Consider the following 21,174-nt stretch of genomic DNA (forward strand, 5'->3'; position numbering starts at 1 on the left):
CAAGTCCCTGGGACTTAGCGCAGGCCGCCATGGACCCCACTGCCACAATACCACTCAGTAACCTCTCAGGGAGGACGCCCCACAGAAATTCCTCTTGGGCCTTGGGTCCTAAAAAGATGGGGATGCTTCTGAACAACTGTATTTTATTTTATGGACCCTGGCTCTTTTTAAAACCATATTTCTTTCTTTGTCTCAGTATCCAAGAAGCTCAGAGCTGGAGTGAGTGGCCCGCCTTTAGCAAACACGTGGGACCTTATAGCCTACCTTTCTGCATTTTTTGCAACAAAGTAGGGCAAAATCATATCCCATTTAGGGAAGGAGGAACGAGGCGCCCTCCCGCACCTTTGACATGTTTGAGACTGCTGCTGGCCTTACTCAGGCGGGGCTCCTCTGAGGAACAAGCTGAGCACTCCTGCTTCCCTGGGTGTGGAAAGCACTGGGCCCAGGCTGTCCTCATGCTACAGTGGTTTATGGGAGCCGGGGAGCCAGCCCTGGGTGCCCCACGGCTCTGTCTGCAGGCAGCTTCCCAGGGACGGCTGGCATCCCCGTGACTCATCCCCATCCATCTCGGCACCAAGGCAGGCTGATATCACACCAGTCTGTTCTATTCTGAACACTTCTTCCTGGAAATGTTTTTACATCAGATCGACCCACCCAACCCTCATCTGCTGGGTGGGAGCTTTCCACCCCGTGGCTGTCATCCTGCCAGACGGAACGTCCATCTGTTGTCCTGCCCGCGAGCTGACGGGCTGGGCTGTTTTCACTTGGCTTCGGAAGGGGCCTGACTTCCTGGTGTAACAATACTTCTTTACTTCAAATGGGCTCATTCCGTCATTCGTCAAAGACAGTGTGCCGCCACGGGCCTGGTGCTGTCCTCGGGGTTCTTGGAGGGAAAGCTCATCAGAAGGCTCCAGTGTACCTTAGGTTCCAGCTCCTCTTCTCCACACACTGGCAGGACAGTGACCCGTGGGGCGCTGAAGACAAGATGAGTGTAGCAACGGCCTGTCTTTTTGCCCAGACTGGGCTTCGCCTACTGACATGTGACACAAGCCAATGCAAGTCTTCTTGCCTTTTTGATAAAATAAGTGGTGGAGTCTTCAAGACTCATTTTGTTCCCAAGACCTGCCACTCTTGTCCTATCATATTTGCTGCCCTGCCATCCATTTGTTAATTCGACAGACATTTGTTAAAGCCCACAATGGGCTAAGCATATTCTAGACACCGGTCTGGCTTTCAAGGCATTTGCAGCCTGGTGAGAGAAAGAGGCCTGCATGATGGAAGGAAGCTAAGACACCTGTGGGAAGGACACCTGTACTTTAATTTTATATGACGCTTTGCAAGTCTGGTAAAGACACCGTGAAGCTCTTTTATGTGAAACACTAATGAGTGCATATATGTGTATAACAGAGAATACAGGCTCGCTGAGGTACAGCTTTAGAAAACATACCCACATACCCCTATCCCCCATTTAGACTGAGCACTGACCTCAGATTTGAGGTGTCCAAAAGGGGACTTATTTTAAATACCCCTGTGCTCCAGCACCGATGGCCAGAAGATGTCACTGCAACCCATCAGAACCCAGCCAACAGGGTTGTGGCCTGAGGCCCTGCCAATTCCGTTCATCAGAGGCCTGATGGCCACGGATGAAAGTCTAACCAACAAGGATACCACAGAAATGAGGCTTAGCAGGGCCTTGGCAGCAAGCCCGAGAGCCAACCAAGGTATCGTCATGCTGCATCTTGGGTCCTTACTTGATCAACATAAGGTTGCCGGAGGCTGTCATTGCATTTGAAAAGTCTTGGATGGTCCTGCTATCGCTAATGCTAGTCTGCAAGCGAGACAAGTAAGAAATCGCTGACTTGGAAACAGAGGCAAGTGGCTGGGGCCGCCAGAGCAGAGGTGGCAGGGCCGTTCTCGAGGCTGTCAGAGACTCCAGGGACTCGGTGTACTGGGGCCACCACTCCCATGGCCCCACTTCTACCCACCCTGCCTTCCCTCCTGCCAGCTCTCCAGCACCCCAGCACATGGATTTAGCAGAGGTCACCTTCCCACATGAAGCAGGGCTCAATGCCCCAGTCTCCAAGAAGAGCAAGGAATACTTTGCATTAAACCAGGTAAGATGGAACTAGGAATCTCCTGTGCATCAAAGGGGCAGACTGACATGCGCTGATCAACGCTGTGAGGTCACCATGCCTCAGGACTGCTGGCCCGCACACGGGGTCAGAGCCCAGGGCAGGGCCGGCGTGCAGATCAGAGGTCCGCACTTCCAAAGCCATTGTGTACAAACCTGAGTCAGGAGGTCTGAAGCTCAGGACGACCGCACGGCCCTGAGATGTATTTTTTATCCTCTCCTGATGGAGCCAGTCTCCACTGGGAGGTCCTGATAGCAAGAAGTGGCATGTCATCTTTCCCTAGTATGGGACTTTCACTCAGGGTCCAGTACATCTGTCCCCAGCAGGTGCTGGCCAAGCAGGAAGCCTGTGCCGCAGACACTCCCATGTGGTGCAATATGCTGCCAGCTACACGAGGGCCTTGGGATTGCTCGTTTTTCTGGGGATTACAAATTCCAGCAGTCTTTTATGAGGCAGAGACACAGCGCGCTGGACTTGAATGAATTTTACTTTATAGCAGCATTCTGGCCGTGCACTCACGGGGCGCCCTTTATTTCAAACTGAATGAATTTGAGTCTCACCTAAACGGTTAGCAGAATTACACCCTTACACCCTTCATGAAACCTTTAAACCTAGAACTCACTAATTCAGCCCTGTCCTGGTGAAAAGCAAGGGTCGATGCTGATGGCTTACAAAGCACCTCCCTATACACGGCCTTCCTCAATTCCTAGAATGTCCAAGGGACCACCGCTATACCCATTTTGCAGAAGAGGAAAAACAGGTTCAAGCAAAGCAAAGTGTCTGGCCCAGGAAGATACATGATCCATGAGGTAGAGTTGGACTCTGACTCTCCTAAGCCTCAGCAGGACTTTGTCCATGAGGCCACAGCTGCCTCTAAAAGGGACAGGCTTGGTGCGCCTGGGTGGCTCAGTTGGTTGGGTGTCTGCCTTTGGCTCGGGTCATGATCCCAGGGTTCTGGGATCGAGCCCCACATCGGGCTCCCTGCTCGGCAGGAAGCCTGCTTCTCCCTCTCCCACTGAATGAGCACTGACCTCAGATTTGAGGTGTCCCACTCCCCCTGCTTGTGTTCCCTCTCTCGCTGTGTCTCTCTCTGTCAAATAAATAAAATCTTTAAAAAAATATAATAAAAAAAATAAATAAATAAAAGGGACAGGCCTGACTCCGTGCTTGGGTTTCCATTTTCAAAGATTAGCAGACAATAGAATCAAGCTTTGGGAATTAAAACAATAATTTTCCTAACTTCTCTAAGTGAAGCTAGGCATGGGCTTTCCCATTCTGTCTTCTTTTCCTCCGAACATGAAGGGCCAGACCAGTGTGCACTAGTCAGAGATAATGCTATTGTTCTACGGAGATAACATACCCAGTCCTGCTGTGGCCAACAGGACAAGAACAAATTACTCCCAGTTTGGAACCGTCACACCTAGAGCAGAGGGCTTGGGGCAGAGAAAAGCATCTTCCCCGTGCCGGGACAGGCCGCAGGAGCCCCGAGAACTTGCTGGTACCTCGGCAGGAGTGGTCCATCTTGTTGAACTGGAAGTAGCCTGACTTGCACTGGCACAGGGCGACCCCGTCCAGGTCGGTGCAGATGGAGGTCTCCTTGTCACATTCCGGAGTCTTCCGCTTGCACAGGCTGCCCGCTAGAATGGAAAAACAAGACGGTGACATAAAACAAAACCTTCTCCACTTCAAACCCGAAGATGCATGAACTTTCTATTTAAAGAGCCTCTGAGAACAGTTTCCAAAAAGCCTGCCTGGTACAAGACTCCTTTTAGAAGCCCCCTTGGAGCCCCCTCCGCCATTCCTTCCCTGGCTCAGCCCCCAGGCCCCCGGGGCCCCAAGCATGCCGTGGGACAGAGAACCCAGACGGAAGAAAGAGCGTGCTGTCCCCGACTCCAGCATCCACGGCAACCTCGGCCCCGGATGCCGTGCTCTCTGCCGTGGCTGCCTGCTGTGCTCTCTGCCGTGGCTGCTCCTGCCGCAGCGGGAGCCAGCACAGAGCCGGGAAACGTCACCATGCCCTGCTTAGGACTCGGTGAGGCTCAGACCTGTCTCCAGTGGAGGCTGTGTCTGGGTCTGCTCTGAGTCTGCGGCCTGAAGGGAGGCCGTGCACTCCCGAGACAGGGTAGCCTGCCGCCCACAGATGGATTCCCAGGGTCGGCGCGGCAGATCACCTGCTGCCCCAGCATGATGTTCTTTAATTATGTTTCCTGGCTGTCTCCCCGCTACACTGGCGGTTTTTGGGGGGCTTCTTCATCTTGGGGGCTCCATCACCTTGCCCAGAGATGGTGACACACGGCGCTCAGGACATGCGCTGAAGGTGCTGTCGGGCTGTCAGTCTACCAGGCTGTCACCACGGAAGGCAGGTGTGGGCAGAGGAGTGTCTCTTTCAGGCTTGCTACCTCCTTCTCTTTAGGGCCTGACTTTCTACATGTAAATCTACTTGGCTTGTCCAGCTCTGGGCACGTGGGCCGTGCTCCTGTCATGGGTGACAAAGAAGTATTTCCTTTTTATCAAAAAGCATTCATTGTTGGGCATGTGGCCCTCTCTGAGGCTGTCTACAGCAGACCCTCTCTGTATGTATACACGAGACCTGACGAGGGTACGCTTACCATCTAAGACAGGCCCGACAAAAAGACACATGTAAGTGGGGTACCCAGTAGAACAAAAATAGGCAACTAACTGGATAGCGAACACGAACGTCTTTACAGCAGGGGGAAGGGGAAGGCAACGCTGAGATTTGCTCTTGCTGCCGGGAGGTTAAGAGCAAGTTCGCAACCAGGAGAGGCCACCGAAGGGCAATGCGTGTATATGGTGCAGGGAGGCATGTCTCCCCTCTCCCACCCTAAGGAAGACACCAATGTATGCAAAAACCAGGAGTCAGCTCTTATCATGGCACAGCGGCCCCCACCGTAGTGTTGTGAGCTGACACCCACACGGGGTCCCCGCCTCTGCCTCCTTTTCTGAGTCCCGAGGGCTTGGCACCTGCCGTACGGCCTGGTCACAGGGAGGTAAGTTTAGGACACAGCTTTGGTTTTCAACACTGCATTTCCTGTCTTTATCATTGGAAGCTGGCGTGCTAAAGCAGAACTCTATTTGTGCGTGTGATAGAATTTCCTTTGTTTATTGTGAAAAGTTGGTATTTAAGCGAGAAAAATTAAGAAAATGGAAAACCTCACCAGGCTTGCTGCAAAGCTGGCACTGCAGAGGGACCAACCCCCCTCCGCCCCTCCTCTAAACTTTTTGAAGGTTTTGCCAATCCTTAAGCTTTAATATAAAGAAACACTTCTGGGGCAAAAGGCTGGTGCTGGCCTTGTCCAGCAGCCGGCCTGAGTTGCCTGGCCTGATTAGATATTTTCTGGAAGCCAATGTCACATTTTCCTTCCATCCTGCCCATTAATCCAGCCTGCTGGCAAATACTACTTGCCTGCTAAAGCAACCCTTCCCTGCACAGAAGCAAGGAAAGTTGGCCTTGCCTCTGCAACAGAGGAGTCGCTATCCTAAAAATCCTTAGAGAACATTCCGTCACAAATCCACCAAATGCAACCATGTATAATCCCATTTTCATTTTAAGCCTGGCAATGTGATTGTTCTACATCTACAATTCCCATGGTCGTTCCTGGGCATAACATCCGCCGGACAGACAATGAGAACTTATGTAAACCCAAGGCTGAGACACTCCCTGGGGGATTGCCAAAGCCTCTAAGCCTCCGGAGGCATGAGAACTGTAGTTCCTTGGAAGGTGAGGAAGTGGAGGGTCCAGTAGCCCAGTGGGAACACCCAGGTGTTGGAACATGACAGCCCCTGCTTATCAGAGCCACCTCTCTCGCACTCAGAAAGGGGGGCAAGACAGAGCTGGGTATGGACAAGAACCTGAAGAACTGGGAGCAAAACCAGAAAAGTGAGCCTGTTTTCAGCCAAGATGCATGGCTGCCTTTGTTTTCAAGGGCTCTGAAAAGGGAGGTACAGAATGGGGACCAGCACATGTCGGGGCAGGGGAGCAGATGAGAAATCTCTGGCCCTTCCTCTCAATTTTGCTCTGAACCTAACACTGCTCCAAGAAAATAAATAAAGAAAATCTTAAAAAACAAAACAAATGGGGTGCCTGGGTGGCTCAGTCGGTTAAGCGTCTGCCTTTGGCTCAGGTCATGATCTCAGGGTCCTGGGATCGAATCCTGCATCAGGCTCCCTGCTCAGCGGGGAGCCTGCTTCTCCCTCTCCCACTCCCCCTGCTTGTGTTCCCTCTCTTGCTGTGTCTCTCTCTGTCAACTAACTAAATAAAAAATCTTTAAAAAACAAAACAAAACAAAGAATGGGACCTCGGCAAGGAAGCAAGGAAGCTAGGGGCTTCCCCATAGGCCACATCAAAGCAGTAGAAAGAATGGGGTCGGAGAGTGGGCACGGCTACTTCCGAGCAGGATCTTACCAATCCAAGTATGTGGCCACTTGATTTGCAAGACATGAAATGCATTTACTAGGGACATAAAAGTAACCTGGTACAATGTTGACCGCACAGGATGTACTCGAAGTATTTAGTGAATTGGAAGGTCCCCTTCTTACTCACTGGGGAGGAAAAACTGGGACCTTGGAAACACAGGCAAGAGAAACAAAGGAAAATCAAAGAGCTCTTGCCTCGAAGTTGAGAGCACAGTATAATGGGGCATAAACTTCTTAGTTAATTCCCCAGTGATGCTAAATGACATCCACTTCAGTTCCAGAAGGCTTAGCTTTCTCCCCCAGATGAATAGCAGCCTTACAATGAGCTAAGGCTACGGCGTCTACGCTAGGGTACAGGGTTAACCCCAGCTCCCAGGCTCTGCGGTGCACAGGGCCGTGAGGAGAGCCCTCTGGATCAGCACTCAGAAAGCCCTGAGCCACTGGGAATGTCCTGGATCTTCCAGCAGAAACAGCACCAAACCTGCTCCCTGCAACTTCCATCGGCGTCTGGCCACCCGATGGGGAGGCTCACAGATTCCGCATCCTTCGCTAGTCCTGACTGTGTAGCACAATTTGCTAACTGGAGCTCACTTTGATTATTGACGAGACAGCAGCAGGAATAAGCCCCCTTTTAATTCTAGCTCAGTTTTCCCATCCCAGAGGCAAAACTTCCTCTCCAAGACCCAAATTTGCCTTATGAAGTTGTTGTCTATAATCCCCTTTTTATCTGCTTCATACATAGATGTACTGCAGAAGCTTTGACAAAACAGATAAAGCATGAACAAGAAAAGGGAAATCATCACGAATGGCACCGTGAGTAGAGTCTGGCCTACATCATTCTGGTCTTATTTCTGTGCATTGATAATTTGCAAACAAACACACAAGATGAGTAACACTGCCCATGGTTTTTTGTTTTGTTTTGTTTTTTATATGATGAAGATTTGGGGTATTGATAAGCATGTATATTCTGTGTGTGACTTTGTCTCCCCAGAGAGAGCTGGAACTCTTCAAGGTCAAGAAGAATGATTTCATTATATCAGCTCCTGTATCCCTTCCCACACCAATGAAGTCCAGGAGAAAGGGAGAGGCAGTGTGCCAAAGACCAGGGGACTTTAAGGCTGTGTGTGTGTGTGTGCATGTACATGTGTACAAAGGTACAGACACATGAAGGCCTTTCGCTTGACACACATTTCTTTTCTTTTTCTTTTTTTTTTTTAAGGTAGGCTCCACATCCAGCATGGAGCCCAACACGGGGCTTGAACTCATGCCCCTGAGATCGAGACCTGAGCTGAGATCAAGAGTTGGGTGTTCAACCGACTGAGCCACCCAAGTGCCCCTCGCTTAACACCCATGTCAAACACAGACTGGCTCTGTGATGAATGTGTTGAGCCTGAGCCCCGAGTGCCTCTGTACCTAACCATATGGTTAGGGTGCTCCCAGAGGGCCGTTCTTTACCTTTAAAGATCCGCCTCTGAGATCCCAAGAGCTGGCAGACCTCAGCAGATGACCTACAGGAGTTGACACATTTCTGCATCCCGTCAGCCAGGTCAAACAGCGTCACGTTGGAGGCCAAGGAGAAGGTGGTTTGCAGTGACATGACCACTGCACTGGGCTCCCTGTTGGCAAAGTGTGTAGGTTTTTAATTGTCCTAAAATGACATGTGGGCCCAGGGCTTTTGGAAAATGAATGCATCTCCATTCTCCAGGAAGGGAATGGGAGAGCATGGAGGTCCAGTGACCTTGGCCCCAGGTCACTCTGTGGCTTGGTCAGAACAGGGCCCAGTTTTGTTGCTGTCGCCTATGTTACAACAGCCTCCCCTTTGTATAGATTGGTTCACAAGTGAGTGTAATTCTGTTACTTACCTAGAAGCATAAACTGTGGATCGGGTATAACCAGGTAATGTCGAAAAACACATATTTAACTGAAAGGAAAAACAGGTTTGTCAGTAACTGTGAGTTAGATAAAAGCCTTAGACCTAGAACCGATTTCCTATTTTCAGGATAAAACAGGCATTTTCCAGCCATCAGGTTATCAGCAGGCAGCTTTACAGAGCAGTGGTGTCCTTTTTTTGTTCCCTTCTTAAATGCCTCCCTGCTCTTGTTCTGTTGTTTCCCGAGTACAAAGGGAGAGAGGCAGATAGTAAATCAGTGGGGAAAATCTTGGCAGGAAATGATGTTCAGAACAGCACCCTTGGATGCAAAACATCTTCAAAGGAACAGATCTCTCCTAAGACCCAGGGTTTCAAAAAACTCAGAGGCAACTGTTTATTTGGACTTTGCAGAGTGAACAAGGCTCACTGAAAAGGCTTCAGCTACCCCAGGTCTGGCAGGCCCGATGCAGACCCCTCACAATCTACAGCGGGTTGACCTAGCTCAAAGATAGGTCCTCTTCAAAAAGGCTCTCCATGGGAAATCATATTACGTGGGTCAAGAGCCCCTTTGTTGAGAGCAAATTAAGGGTGACTCTCCCTGTGTTTGCCTTGTGCCCTCAGAGAAAGCAGAAAACCCCTCTAGGGCATAAAGTTCCATGCCTGCTTTTCTGTTCCCCCAACAGTAGGGGCTGGGGACCCTTTCTGGGCAGCAGAAGGTCACAATACCTTGACCTATGCAGATGCGCCTGTCTTCAAAGCCTGTATGTCAGGCACACTTGATTCTTCATAAGATGGATTCAAACATGGGATGTTATTAAACCCTTTTCGGCTTTGTGTGACATTGCTCTACATTCCAATGGGCAATGATTTATTCGTAGTATAATGATTTAAACTTTTTTTTTCCCCAGGGAAAAAGAGAAAAGTCACATTTCAGAACAGAATGGCACCTTAGGGAATACTTCTTAAATGGCTTCTCTAGGCACTGCTTAAATCTTCACTATTCTTGGGAGTGGGGATGTCACATCACTAATAAATTATACATTCATACTGGGTAAAAATGAACAAGGAAGGACTGCACCTCTGTGCAGGGTTCGAAGCCCCTGCATGAAGCCCCTGCATGACCCCAGAAGGAAATACTGACCTACAGCACAACCAAGAGGCAGATGTACCGCAGTGACAACACCAGGTATAGGGTTAGTAGACATAATATCCTGCTGTATGGTAAAGAATTTAACCTTGCCCAACGAGAAGTCCGGCCCTTGGCTTCCAGGAGGTAATTAATAAGCTTTTGGAATCTCCTGCCTTTGTCTACCTGGAGACCCTGGGCTACTCTAAATATCTAACAACGTAACTTATGTGGGGGCTTTGGGTTACATGGTATCAGCCTGACCTCCAGAGGGACTGGAGACTGAAGTCAGCCATATGAGCAGTTGACTATGTTCACATATTGGCTCCCAACGCCAAGACTCAGGGGAGCTTCACTGTTCAGCAATACTCCATGAATATTGTATACATCATTGACAAGAGGAGTTAACACGGTACAGGACTCCATGGGGAAAGGACAACTAGAAGCATCAAATTTGGAATCCTCCTTCACTCTGCCCTATGTGTGTCTCCCATGGCTGATTGTAACCTGGACCTTTTCACTGTAATAAACCACAACGATGAGTTTAACAGCTTTCCATGAGATCTAAGTCCTTACAGTGAATTATCAAATCTGAGGGTGGTCTTGGGGATCCCCAAACTTGCAAATGGTGTCAGAAGCGAGGCTGGTCTAGTGGACTGTTCCCTAACTTTGCACCTGCTCTGTGTGAACTCAGGCAATGTCATTAACTTTCAGGGCCTCCTACTCTTCTAGCTGTAAAGGCACTGACCATACCTCTTACAGGAGTGAGGCATCTGGCAAAGCGCCTGTCATAGAGTAGATGCTCAGTTGATACAGAAATGGAATTGGAATCTAAATTTTACACAAATAAAATCTACAGTCCTCTAAAACCCTACAGGTTTTGGCTAATATACTCTTACTCATAAAGAGCAAGTAAAATTGAAATTGGAAATCAATTAATCTCTAAAACTTATTTTAATGGCAATTTTTGATGTTCTGAACACCAAATCTTAGTCTCAGGTAGCAGATGAGAGGTAAAATTTACTATCTGAGCTTCATTTTCGTCTCCTTTCTTTTTTTTTTTCTTCCCCTGACAAAAAGAAGAAAAGAGGGAAAGAAGAGGAATCAAGGCCTCTAGATAATCTATGCAGTGAATTCTCAACCCTGGAAAATCAGGATTAACTGTTATGCCTTTGGCATTGCCCTGAGGAAAAAGAGCATCCTTCTCCCCAAGTTTGGAAACACAGAGAGAAAGTCACACAGCATGTCAACTGCAGATGGGATAGTAGGATTTTCTGGATCTTTCCTCATCACCAATAGTTCTTATTGGTGCACAGCATCTAACCATCTGTGACTATGAGTCTGCACGTGAAAAAGGTAAGGGCTGCATGTGAGGGCACATGGAAGAAACGCCTCTATTGGGCACCAGTTGTTCTCAGCACCTTCCTTCTATGTCCAAGAAGCTTTTAATTTCACTATGAAGTTTACCTTCCAAATATAATGGAAATGAACATCCTAGGAAATACAGCTGATTCCCATGAGGTTCCCAATTCTGAATAAAATCTGTTCTAGAAAACGAAGGACTTGAAGAAAGATGCTTTTCAGGAAACTTACTGTTTTGGTGATCTCATTTTCAACTTCATGTAGGTCTGCCTGTTTCTCCACGGTGGTATTGAGAAATGTTTTCTTTAATTTGAACTCTGTCACGAAGGTTCTAACTGAAAATGAAAACATAACCTGTTAGACACACAACAGGCCGACCCACGTATGGCTGTGTGTTTGTGAGTCTCTGGTGTATCACTCTTTACTGCACCTCGCAGGACAGTCTTGGTGCATGTCTTTCTCCTTGAGGGTAGAGAACACCTCTCCCTCTTCTAGCTCCCCTCTAGGAAGGTGGGCATCCACTGAGCTGGGCAGGAGGCTCGGACCGAGTAAAAGTTTGAGTGAGAAACTCCAAGGAGCCTTCTGCAAGTGTGTGTGGGCTGCTGTGAAAAGCCACCCTGACCCCTCTCTAATGGCCTCCTACATAATCAATGCTAAGTAAAGCTGTGGCAAAGAAGAAAGACCAGCTGGTTTAAATGACATAACCCCAGGAGGAGGGGAGGGGATGTGGGGTCACGCCTGAGAAAGCTCTCGACAAAGCAACACTCTTGTCCTCTAGGCCCACACTGTGAAGCCCTCAGCTTCAAGGGCGTGCTTTGGTTTCCTCTTCTGGTCAGCGTCACCCCACCAGCCCCCACCCCTCTCGCTCAGAGGAAATGCCCATTTTATCACTGATGAAAGAGACTTCCAGAAATCAGCTCACTGATTCAGGACAACCGAGGGGCTATGGAGGAAGGTGCCAAACATCTGTGGTGGGCCGACACTGGAGGCTGCCAGGCCCCACGGTCACAAGCCAGGCAATGCAAATGCCCCATAGTCAAGATATTGTTGAGTGCAGGCCTGAAAGAAAGCAGCCTGGCTTTCAAGGCCCATTTCGCTCATAAAATAAACTTGTATTTAACGTCAATTTGTGCTGATGGGGCCTGAGGGGGAATGGAACTTACAAATGGGCAGACGACCAAAAATTAGTATAGCCTGCTTTATATCTGCCTCTTATCTTCCCTTATGTTAAATTCTTATCTTTCCCTCTGGACAGGGGAAAAAAACAAGACCCCAAACACAGGAACCACGAAGCTGCTCTTTCACAGAACGCTTGCCTGCTGAATTAAGAAAAAGGCCCACAAATGAGCCAGGGAACACATTTAACATCTTATACTTACTGTCTAAAGCCCTTAATCCTTATTTAACATCTTTTTGCTCGTTCTACAGTTCAGTGAAGCCAGCTGCTCAGGTCTCTTGCTGAGCAGCAGGGAGCTCTTTGAAAACATTCTTGGCCAAATGAAAGCATTTCAGCATGCTCTAATTTGCATGTTCCTCTGATGTTTATGAACAATGAAGCTAAATGACTTGAAAAGGGAAAGATGATTGTTAACACAAAAGAACGGCTCTCCCCCTGATCCACGATGCCTGGGGGACCCTCAGCACACAGGCTTCCAGAACCACCACCCCGCTCCTTCATCTTCCCTTCTCCCCGGTCCAGGCTGATACCGAGACTCTCTGGATGGAAATACACATCTCGTAAATGTTAAGTACACAGACCTCTTCCGAATCAGGACAGTAAATGTGGTCTCTGCTTTTAGGCAGCTGTGAAGATGGCATCATATCGCATCCCCCAGCCACTGCACCCTGCCCAGCACACAGACATCTTCGTGCCTATCTTACCTCACCTGGCTTTATGGCAATCTTCTACTTCACATTCAACTGTGGATTTACATAGGCTATAGAAATGATTTTTTAAATTATTTACATATTTTTTATTTCATTAAGCTTTAAATTCCAATTCCAGAATAAGGAACATACTTATATGAGTTTCAGATGTACACTACAGTGATCGAACAATTCTGTACATTACTCAGTGCTCATCAGGACAAGCGCGCTCCTTCATCCCCATCCCGTTTCCCTCCTCCCTCTCACCCTCTCCCCTCTGGTAATCACCAGCTTGTTCTCTGTAGTTAAGAGTCTGTTTCTTGGTTTGTCTCTCTCTCTTTTTTATATAAATGATTTTTTTTAAAGATCCATGATTATTACTTTGTATTCAGGGTACCTAGTGTTTTCATTGCTTTCAATTCTGGTCCAAGAGGTTGGGGACCAAATGTTAAATGATACCTCCCATCTGGAGAACTCTACCATTTTCAAAGCTTGCTCAGATACTTTATTTTATTTGATCTTCACAATAACCTTGAGTGGGAAGCAGAGCAGGTGGTAATCTGATTTTACAGATGAGAACATTGAGGCTGAGGAGTCATGTGCCGTAGCTGGTAGCTCTGGAGCTGGAAGCCAGGCAGTGGGGCTCCCGGCAGGGGCATTTCCCACACTGCTTCAAAACAAAATCATCCCAGCTTCTCCATTTTTTTTTTCCCCCAAAGATTTATTTATTTATTTGACAGAGAGAGACACAGCAAGAGAGGGAATACAAGCAGGGGGAGTGAGAGAGGGAGAAACAGGCTTCCCGCTGAGCAGGGAGCCCAATGCGGGGGGCTCGGAAGGCAGACGGCAGACGCTTAACGACTGAGCCACCCAGGCGCTTCTCCATTCTTAAACCAAAGACTCCTAGCTTATTTCTTCCAGGGTGTAGCTAAATGGAATAGGTTACCCAAAAGCAAATAAATTATTAGAGAAAGAGGAATTATTGATTTTAACAGATGTCTAGATTCCTAGATTTTCTTTTTCTTTAATAATGCTTTGACTTGATCCTTGTATTTTAAGCAATTTCCAAAATTCTACCATTATTTTAGTAGGGTACCAAGTGTTTGAAATAAATTTCTAGGCCCAGGATGGAGCTGCTCCTGCCCAGGGTGCCACGTCAGCAAAATGAACTTTGAAGTTCTGTAAACGGTCCCCAGGACCAGAAACATAATGGATTCAGTCAGCCAAGCCCCCAACACCAAGTCACCTCTGGGCTCTGTACTTACTCCCTTGTCCTTGGTCCTTCTAAATAAGGTCAGATATGCAACCCTAGCCAATAAGGCCCTGTTTCAGAAGTGATATGGCTTCTAACGCTCTACCAAACTCATCCTAACCCAAACCCCTCAGGCAGAGAGCTCCACTGCCCAGGAGGCCCCAGACTCCCCCAGGCCACAGTGGTTCTCCCTTAAAAAGCACATCAAACTCATTACCTAACCGTTTTGGTTTTGTCATCTGACACAACCTTCCTAAAATATCTGATGATTCCCCTCAGCCTGTGGGCAATAGGAATTCATGCAAATAACACTTTTCAAAGGTCACAGATATTTGTTTTCTCAAAAAGATATTTCCTGAGCATTTTTTGTATGTTAAATATCACACTGTTCAATTGAAGATGATTCAAAGATGAGTCATTTTACCTGCCAGTTTCCTTATGAGCTTAGCTAACTCTATGTTCTGCACTTCTCATTTCTTCAACAAGTTATGTCTTGAACTCAGCACTCTAAAGCAGGGTTTGACCCTGTGTGCAAGGAAGCTCTTATGACGAACACATTATTATGTGATGAGAGCTGTGGGCTGGAATGCAGCCTCTCAGCAAACAGGTGCATAAACTTGGCCACTTAGCACCTCACCAGGACCTTAGTTTTCATTTGTGTTTGCTTTTTAACCTGCAAACTGGAGATTATATCTAAAAATCAACGAGCTTCAAGACTATTAAATTAGATAATGAAATAGGACAAATTGCATGGTCCAATTACAGCAGCTTTAGAAAAATGTATCTGCCTATGAACAGGACTGTGAAGATCATTTTTACAAATGAAAAGAATGTGTGAATGCGGTAGGATAATCAGGGTTTTATTCTTTTTTCTCCCTAAAAAAAAAATTTTTTTTTTTTATTATGTACTTAGAAGATCCCTTTGATATATATTTTTTTCTAACTGCAGGGTGGAATGGTTAGGCAAATAGTGTTGTGCATAAATAATGGCATGTCCGTGTGGTCCTTAGAAAGTCTGTATAATATTTTTAATAACATGGAAAAATGTGGGGCGCCTGGGTGGCTCAGCTGTCTTCGGTGGGCTCAGGTCATGATCCCAGGGTCCTGGGATTGAGCCCCACATCGAGCCCCACACTGGGCTCCCTGCTCAGTGGGGAGCCTGCTTCTCCCTCTCCCTCTGCTCCTCCCCCTGCTTGTGTTCCCTCTATCGCTGTCTCTCTCTCTGTCAAATAAATAAATAAAAATCTTTAAAAAAAACATGGAAAAATGTTTAAGATATAAAGTTTGTACAAATACCACATGGTTTCAACTATATAAAAATATAATGCACACTAAAAAAGATTGCAAATAAGGTGCTATATCTCTGAGTGATTGAAAATAGGCAGCAATTTCACTTCTTTCTATATTCCTTAAGTTCATACCTTGGACAAATACCCATTTTGTTTAGGGAGGAAAACAATAAACGTTATTTTAAAAAATATATTGTGGTGCAGGATACATTCCAAGATAGATTCATTCTCTTACCCAAATTGCATATTCCTTTTTCCATCTGGTAGCCAACCGGGCATTTGCAGGTGAAGGATCCCTGAGTATTGTTGCATGTGGCCAGGGGTGGGCAGGGGTTCAAGAGGCATTCATTCACATCTGCAGAGGACAGAAAACCGGGCCATACTGAATCCGCGGCAGACAGCAAAATCACTATCTAGTCCAGTAAGCACTTACTAAGAGCCAAAGGGCACGAGGCACAGTGGGGCCCAGAGATAAGGAGGATGCTACCCTTGTCCTCAAGGGGCTACCAGTCTATTGAGGGTGGAGGCAGCCAGGTGTACAACTGACACTAAATATGAATCAGGATTTGAAAGTACAGAGAGAGTGGAAGATTTCGACGGAAGGGAGAATTAAGGACTGTTGCAAATAACATCTGAACTAAGACAGGAAAGACTTTAACAAGCAGATGGGGGGTGGGGGGTAGCCTGAGGCACCAGCGCAGTGAAGGCCAGAGGCAGGAAAGCATAGGGGTCTTTCGGGAGCTAGAGAGGGTCCAGTGTGGCAGGGGTGCAGGGAGCCCACAGAATGGAGCCAGATCACGGAGGCTTGTCATTGTTGACGTTATTCTGCAGACAACACAGAAGCATGCTAACTCTCCAATCAGCAGGGTATTAATTTAAAAAAATCTTACTCTCCTACACTTTGAAGGGAAATAGTGTTATTGCCTATCTCAATGAGATACTGTGGTACAGACCACTGGAGATGACTTTTCCTCTTACCCACACTGCAGTCATCCCCTTGCCAGGAGGGTGAGCACACGCATCGATACCCGTGGCCAGTGGGGTCCACAACGCATTTCCCGTCGTGAACACAAGGGTTAGTGGCACAGCTGTTAACTAAAAACACATTCCAGGAATAAAGCAGTTAATCACATAGGAAACGTAAAGTGGCTCTAGGTAAATATTTAATTCTCCCAGCTAATATTTGATTTTTGCTTATTTCTGTTGACTTGCCCTGAAAGGTCACACTACTAAAATAGAGCAGGTTCCCGGGAGGTGCAGAAGAGATGCAGTGGGGACTAGACCCCGGCACTAGTTCGTGAGCAAACACAGGTGTTCGACAACTGGATCCCTGAATGCAAGAGCGGGTTCAAATCTAAATGCTGCTTACGCGCTTACAGGTCGCTCAGTTCAGGACTGATGATTATATTGTCTTTGACACTTAGAAAATGCGACTTGAAGCCATGCCAATTTAAAACACATGTCAGGGGGGAAGAGGTCCCTGATTAACCATCCTCCCTGCTCCAGGATTCCCCCCTTTCCAAAAAAAAAATCTCAAAATATAACCGGGCCTCCACATATGGTGCAATCATTTGGACAAACAATCGAAGTGGTGCACTCCGGTGCCCTCTCTTTCCATAGTGTGACAACGAGCAGAGACCACACTCTGGGTTTCGGTATCTAGAACCAGCATTGTCATGCTCCAGCTATGTAATAACTGCCTACTAAAGACTTCGGCCACATGCTCAGGAGAGCTGAAATCCACAACATAAAACTGCATCGTTTCCAAGCAGAAAAATCGCTGGTAGGAGGAGAAAGAGAAGGCAGAAGTCAAGAGTTGTAATGCCAAAAAAATCACCCCGAAAACAAATGAGCTAACCCTAAAGATGGTGTTCCTATTCTACAAGGCTACTTTACATATCCCTAAAATCACCTACCGGAGCACAGCATCTCCATAACCAAACACCGTCCCACAGATACTGTCAGAAAAACCACATTAACAGCCAGTCATGATGCTACTAATTCTCCCCTACAGTTATCGTTGTAATGACCATAATCGGCTTTAAGGGGGATTTGTGAATTATGTTCCATCTGGTACTGGAATATATTTGGCTGGAAATGAAGCTCCTCCTGGAAACCTGAAGCAGGGTTCCAGCCTCCCTGGAGAAGAATCCACCTTCCATCTCTCAGAGGTGCTCGGGTCGCTGCACAAAGAGGGCAGGAGTGGTGATGGCCCTCCCGCCCTCCGGCTGGCCGTGGCTGACTGGCTGGAACTCGGACACTAACTGAGCTCCGTGCTCTAGTCACTACACAGCGTTCTCTTCTTTCCTCCTTCCTTAAGGTGTCAGTCTCCCTATCCCCCCCTGCACCAACAGCAGTTTTCCTTTCCTGGGTCTGGACAAGCCAAAGGTACAATTCCGAACATGACATCGAAAGATGGATCACTCTAATTTCTTCTACCTTTCCTTAAATCACGAAGAGTCACGTGAATGGCTTTATTTTCCCCGTACCAGCCACTCCCACACGAATATAAAGATAAGCTCAAGGGCACTGTAAAGAAGCTTGGGTTGCCCTGTCACTACGGGAAACTGTTAGTTCATCGTCCTCTTACAGAACGTGTCCCTTTAACCTGCATTTGCCAACTTGCACCACACTCTCCAGAAGACCAAGGAGCCTGGGCTTCCCTTGGATCCAGAGAAGCCTTCCCTGCAACTGAGAAGCTCAGGCCTCTGACCCGGGAGCAGGGCATACTCACTCCGTGTCTCAGAAAGACCACCTGAAGCTTCTCGACTGCAGTGTTCCCACCGTCCGATCCCACATCACTGCCCTGCTCTGGCCTTGGGAGACTTCGAGGCACCTTAAAAGGCTCTTGCAATCTGGGGCATTAAAGCTACAAGGGCACTATCTACGGATGTCACACACAGCCGAAGCATCTTCCCCTCTTTCTTTAGGCAGACTTCTGTAACTCACAGGTGAGGACATGAGGTCCACCATGACATTATTTGATGAGGTGACCTCACAGACACGGACCTACTGCAGACAGCAGCCCTTGCCACGCGTTCCCACAAATCCCGAGCCTGTGCAGCCCACCGTGTGCTTGTGTGACTGCCCTTTACCTGAGGCTGGAGATGACAATGCTTTTGGCGACTGCGTGCTGCTCTGGGCAGCGACGGTGGTAGATTTAGGAGTCAATACTTCAGCCGTGGAAACACCTGTGGTTGGGGGAGATGTTCTGAGGAAATGTGAAGCCGGGCTGTACTCTTCTGTCATGCCAGGTCCTGGGGTCAATCCTTTCGCTGATGTGGGTACACTGGTCAGGGGGATCAACTGGCTGGTAGCATCTCCATGGACTTGGCTCCTTTCTGTGGTGACAGAGCTTTCTGTGGAGATCCGTGGTGCTGGGATTTCGGGGCTGGTTGGCAAGAGCTGTTTTTCAGCCGTAGTCTGTACTGTTGTGGGGTCAGCCATGGGAGCTACTGTGGTTGATGCAGGGCTGAAGGGATGAGAGGTCTCGAGGACGGTGGTTGTCAAAGCTGGAGACGTTTGGGGCATGCTGGTGCTCGTGGCTGGAAGGGTTTGCTGAGTGGAGGACTCTGTTAAGGTCGAGGGCATAGGGATCCCTGACGTAGATCTCACTGTTATAGCTTCAGGGGCCTCTGTGGGCAGAGACTCCGGGCCTGGTGGCTTTGATTCTGTAATGACTTTCTCATGGTGTGGGTTACTCTGGTTCTTAGGATCTGCTGTTTGACCGCTGGGGAGCATTGCCACAGATAATGCCATTGTCCCCGTCTGAACTGAAGTCACAGGGGTGTCTCTCGCCCTGGGCAGGACCAGGGTAGAAAGTGAAGGTGGTAGGGTTGTTTGGGAGGCAGATGGTGAGGCAGGGGTAGATGCTGTCAGGGACCCTGGTAAGGGTGGTGGTGAGGAAGACACCGGTGTGGGCGCATCCGGAGTGGACTGCAGTGGAAGAGTAGAGGCCCCGGTTGATGGTGAGATTGATGAGAACAACTGGTGGGACTGGGACACTGAGGGCAGGGGCAAAGGGGGCCCTGAAGAAGAAGAAGAGTCACCAATTGATGCAGCATCAGTGTCCAGAAGAACCAAAGTGTTGGACATGTTAATGGTGGGTGCGTAGGAGGGAACGTTGGCTGTGCGCAGACCCAGCGACTCAGTGGAAGGCTGGGCATACTCCCTTTCATAGGATGACACATTACTTCTTTCAGTCTGAGCCTGAGAAGAGGAAGAATAGTCTGAATGTGAAGAGTTCGAGATCTTAGTAGAAGAGGTAGAACTCTCCCTTAAGTCCGGGGATGAACTGTTGTCTATAATGGAAAGTAACGCCCGTTCTCCTTTGGTGAAAGTAGATGAGACATAGGTGTGGTCTGTGTAGTCACTGGAAGTCCCCTGTTCCATATCCGTGCCACGCACTTGATTGTAGCTAATTCCAGTGACTGCAAATGGAAAAAACCAAAGTTAGGTCAACTCAACAAACAAGCAATCTCCCAAACACATATTAATGCTTTCTTTGGAGAGGCGGTTTTCGATGGCGAGCACTCTGGATGAGCAGTGTGGGCAGGCAGGAACGGGCAGAGTCTGTGCGGAGTATATTTACCCTCCTGGGAGGACCTCGGGTGGCGGCAATAGAAAGGGTAATAAAAGAGAAGTGGGGCCAGCGGCTGAAGAATAGGGAATAGGTCCAAATTCCTTCCACATGCCTTTTTTGATAAAAGCAAATTGGTATCTGAAAAGCTCTTAAGACCCCAACAGAACAATTGTTATGTCTAAATGGAAAAAGGAAAACCCTCCCAATTTTCCATTCTGTATAATGATAATGAGATATTTCTTTCCCAGGAGATTGGCTTTGGCCACAACTGGCTGGTCTCCTTTAGTCCAAGCATCCTGGCAGACAACATCACACATGGCTGAGGCAAATGGGGGGAAGTGGGAGAACCCAGAAAGTTCTCTTCAGACAGAGCTTATAAGGTACTTTCTGGGTTGACAGCAAACTTAATCATTCTAGGACTGGGAGTACACCGACAGGTGAGCTGAAGGAATGTGGGCAGAGATCCTGCTCCTCACCTCCCAGGGACGGTGAGGCCGCCAGTGAGCCCGAGACCAAGTGGGCGTCACCAGTCACGGTCACGTTCCCGCGTTGGGTGGCGCTCTCGGTTTCTCTGGGCACTACCACAGAGTGCCTCACTTCCCCAGAAGTTGTGCTCGCGTTGGTGAGAGACCGCAGCGTGCGCTCTCCAGTTCCGGTGAAAGTAGCTGAAGTGTGCGGCTGGTGAGCCTGGGAAGTCCTCTCTTCCACATCAGAACTGCCTCCGGGCTCCGGACCATCTTCAGTGGCTGCAAAGGGGATTGAAAGGGGATGGCCGGTCAGTACAGGGCTGGAGCGGCAGCACCGCGCAGGAGTCCCAGCAATGAGCCTCACTTCCCGCGCTAAGGTAGTCAAAGGGCTTCCCTGGCTTTTCCCAGGTCTTGATCTGAAACTCGCGCTCGGGAAACCACGATGTGTTGCTTCCTGCAAACCCGTATTGTGACCGAAACCTCAGGAGGCCCTGCAGATCAGCACATCCGTTCAGGTGACCTGGACTGATGGGATGGTTTACTACTTCAGTGAACAGGATCATACTGTATTTCTGCTCGGTGATACATAACAGAGTTTATGTCAGGGAAACTGGTGGTGGTGGTGGGGGAGGTGAATGCTCAGCAAAAGACTAACCACCCCACGGGGGCTTTAGACTTTCTGATGAGGCCCAGGAGGGAGAACCCCCATTGCTTGTAAGGCTTTTTCCTCCTGGTCGGGCCTGAACTGACATGGGGCTTATCATTCTTTTAGAGCGTTAGTTCTTTCCCTTAAC

The 21,174-nt window shown here is 48.3% G+C and overlaps 1 protein-coding gene across 1 annotated transcript in view; it reads right to left on the reverse strand.

Annotated features, from left to right (window-relative positions):
- HEG1 (heart development protein with EGF like domains 1) overlaps positions 1 to 21,174 on the reverse strand; it is a 58,993-nt gene that overhangs the window by 24,436 nt on the left and 13,383 nt on the right. The window contains exons 5-12 of the mRNA XM_032406743.1: positions 20,390 to 20,659; positions 18,427 to 19,761; positions 16,310 to 16,426; positions 15,567 to 15,686; positions 11,156 to 11,259; positions 8,429 to 8,487; positions 8,022 to 8,182; positions 3,635 to 3,769 (exon numbers count right to left, since the gene is read on the reverse strand). Coding sequence (XP_032262634.1) covers positions 3,635 to 3,769; positions 8,022 to 8,182; positions 8,429 to 8,487; positions 11,156 to 11,259; positions 15,567 to 15,686; positions 16,310 to 16,426; positions 18,427 to 19,761; positions 20,390 to 20,659 — 2,301 coding nt within the window. The remainder of the gene's footprint in view (positions 1 to 3,634; positions 3,770 to 8,021; positions 8,183 to 8,428; positions 8,488 to 11,155; positions 11,260 to 15,566; positions 15,687 to 16,309; positions 16,427 to 18,426; positions 19,762 to 20,389; positions 20,660 to 21,174) is intronic.

This window comes from Phoca vitulina, unplaced genomic scaffold (genome assembly GCF_004348235.1).
Source record: "Phoca vitulina isolate PV1807 unplaced genomic scaffold, GSC_HSeal_1.0 scaffold8, whole genome shotgun sequence".
Taxonomy (NCBI): Eukaryota; Metazoa; Chordata; class Mammalia; order Carnivora; family Phocidae; genus Phoca; species Phoca vitulina.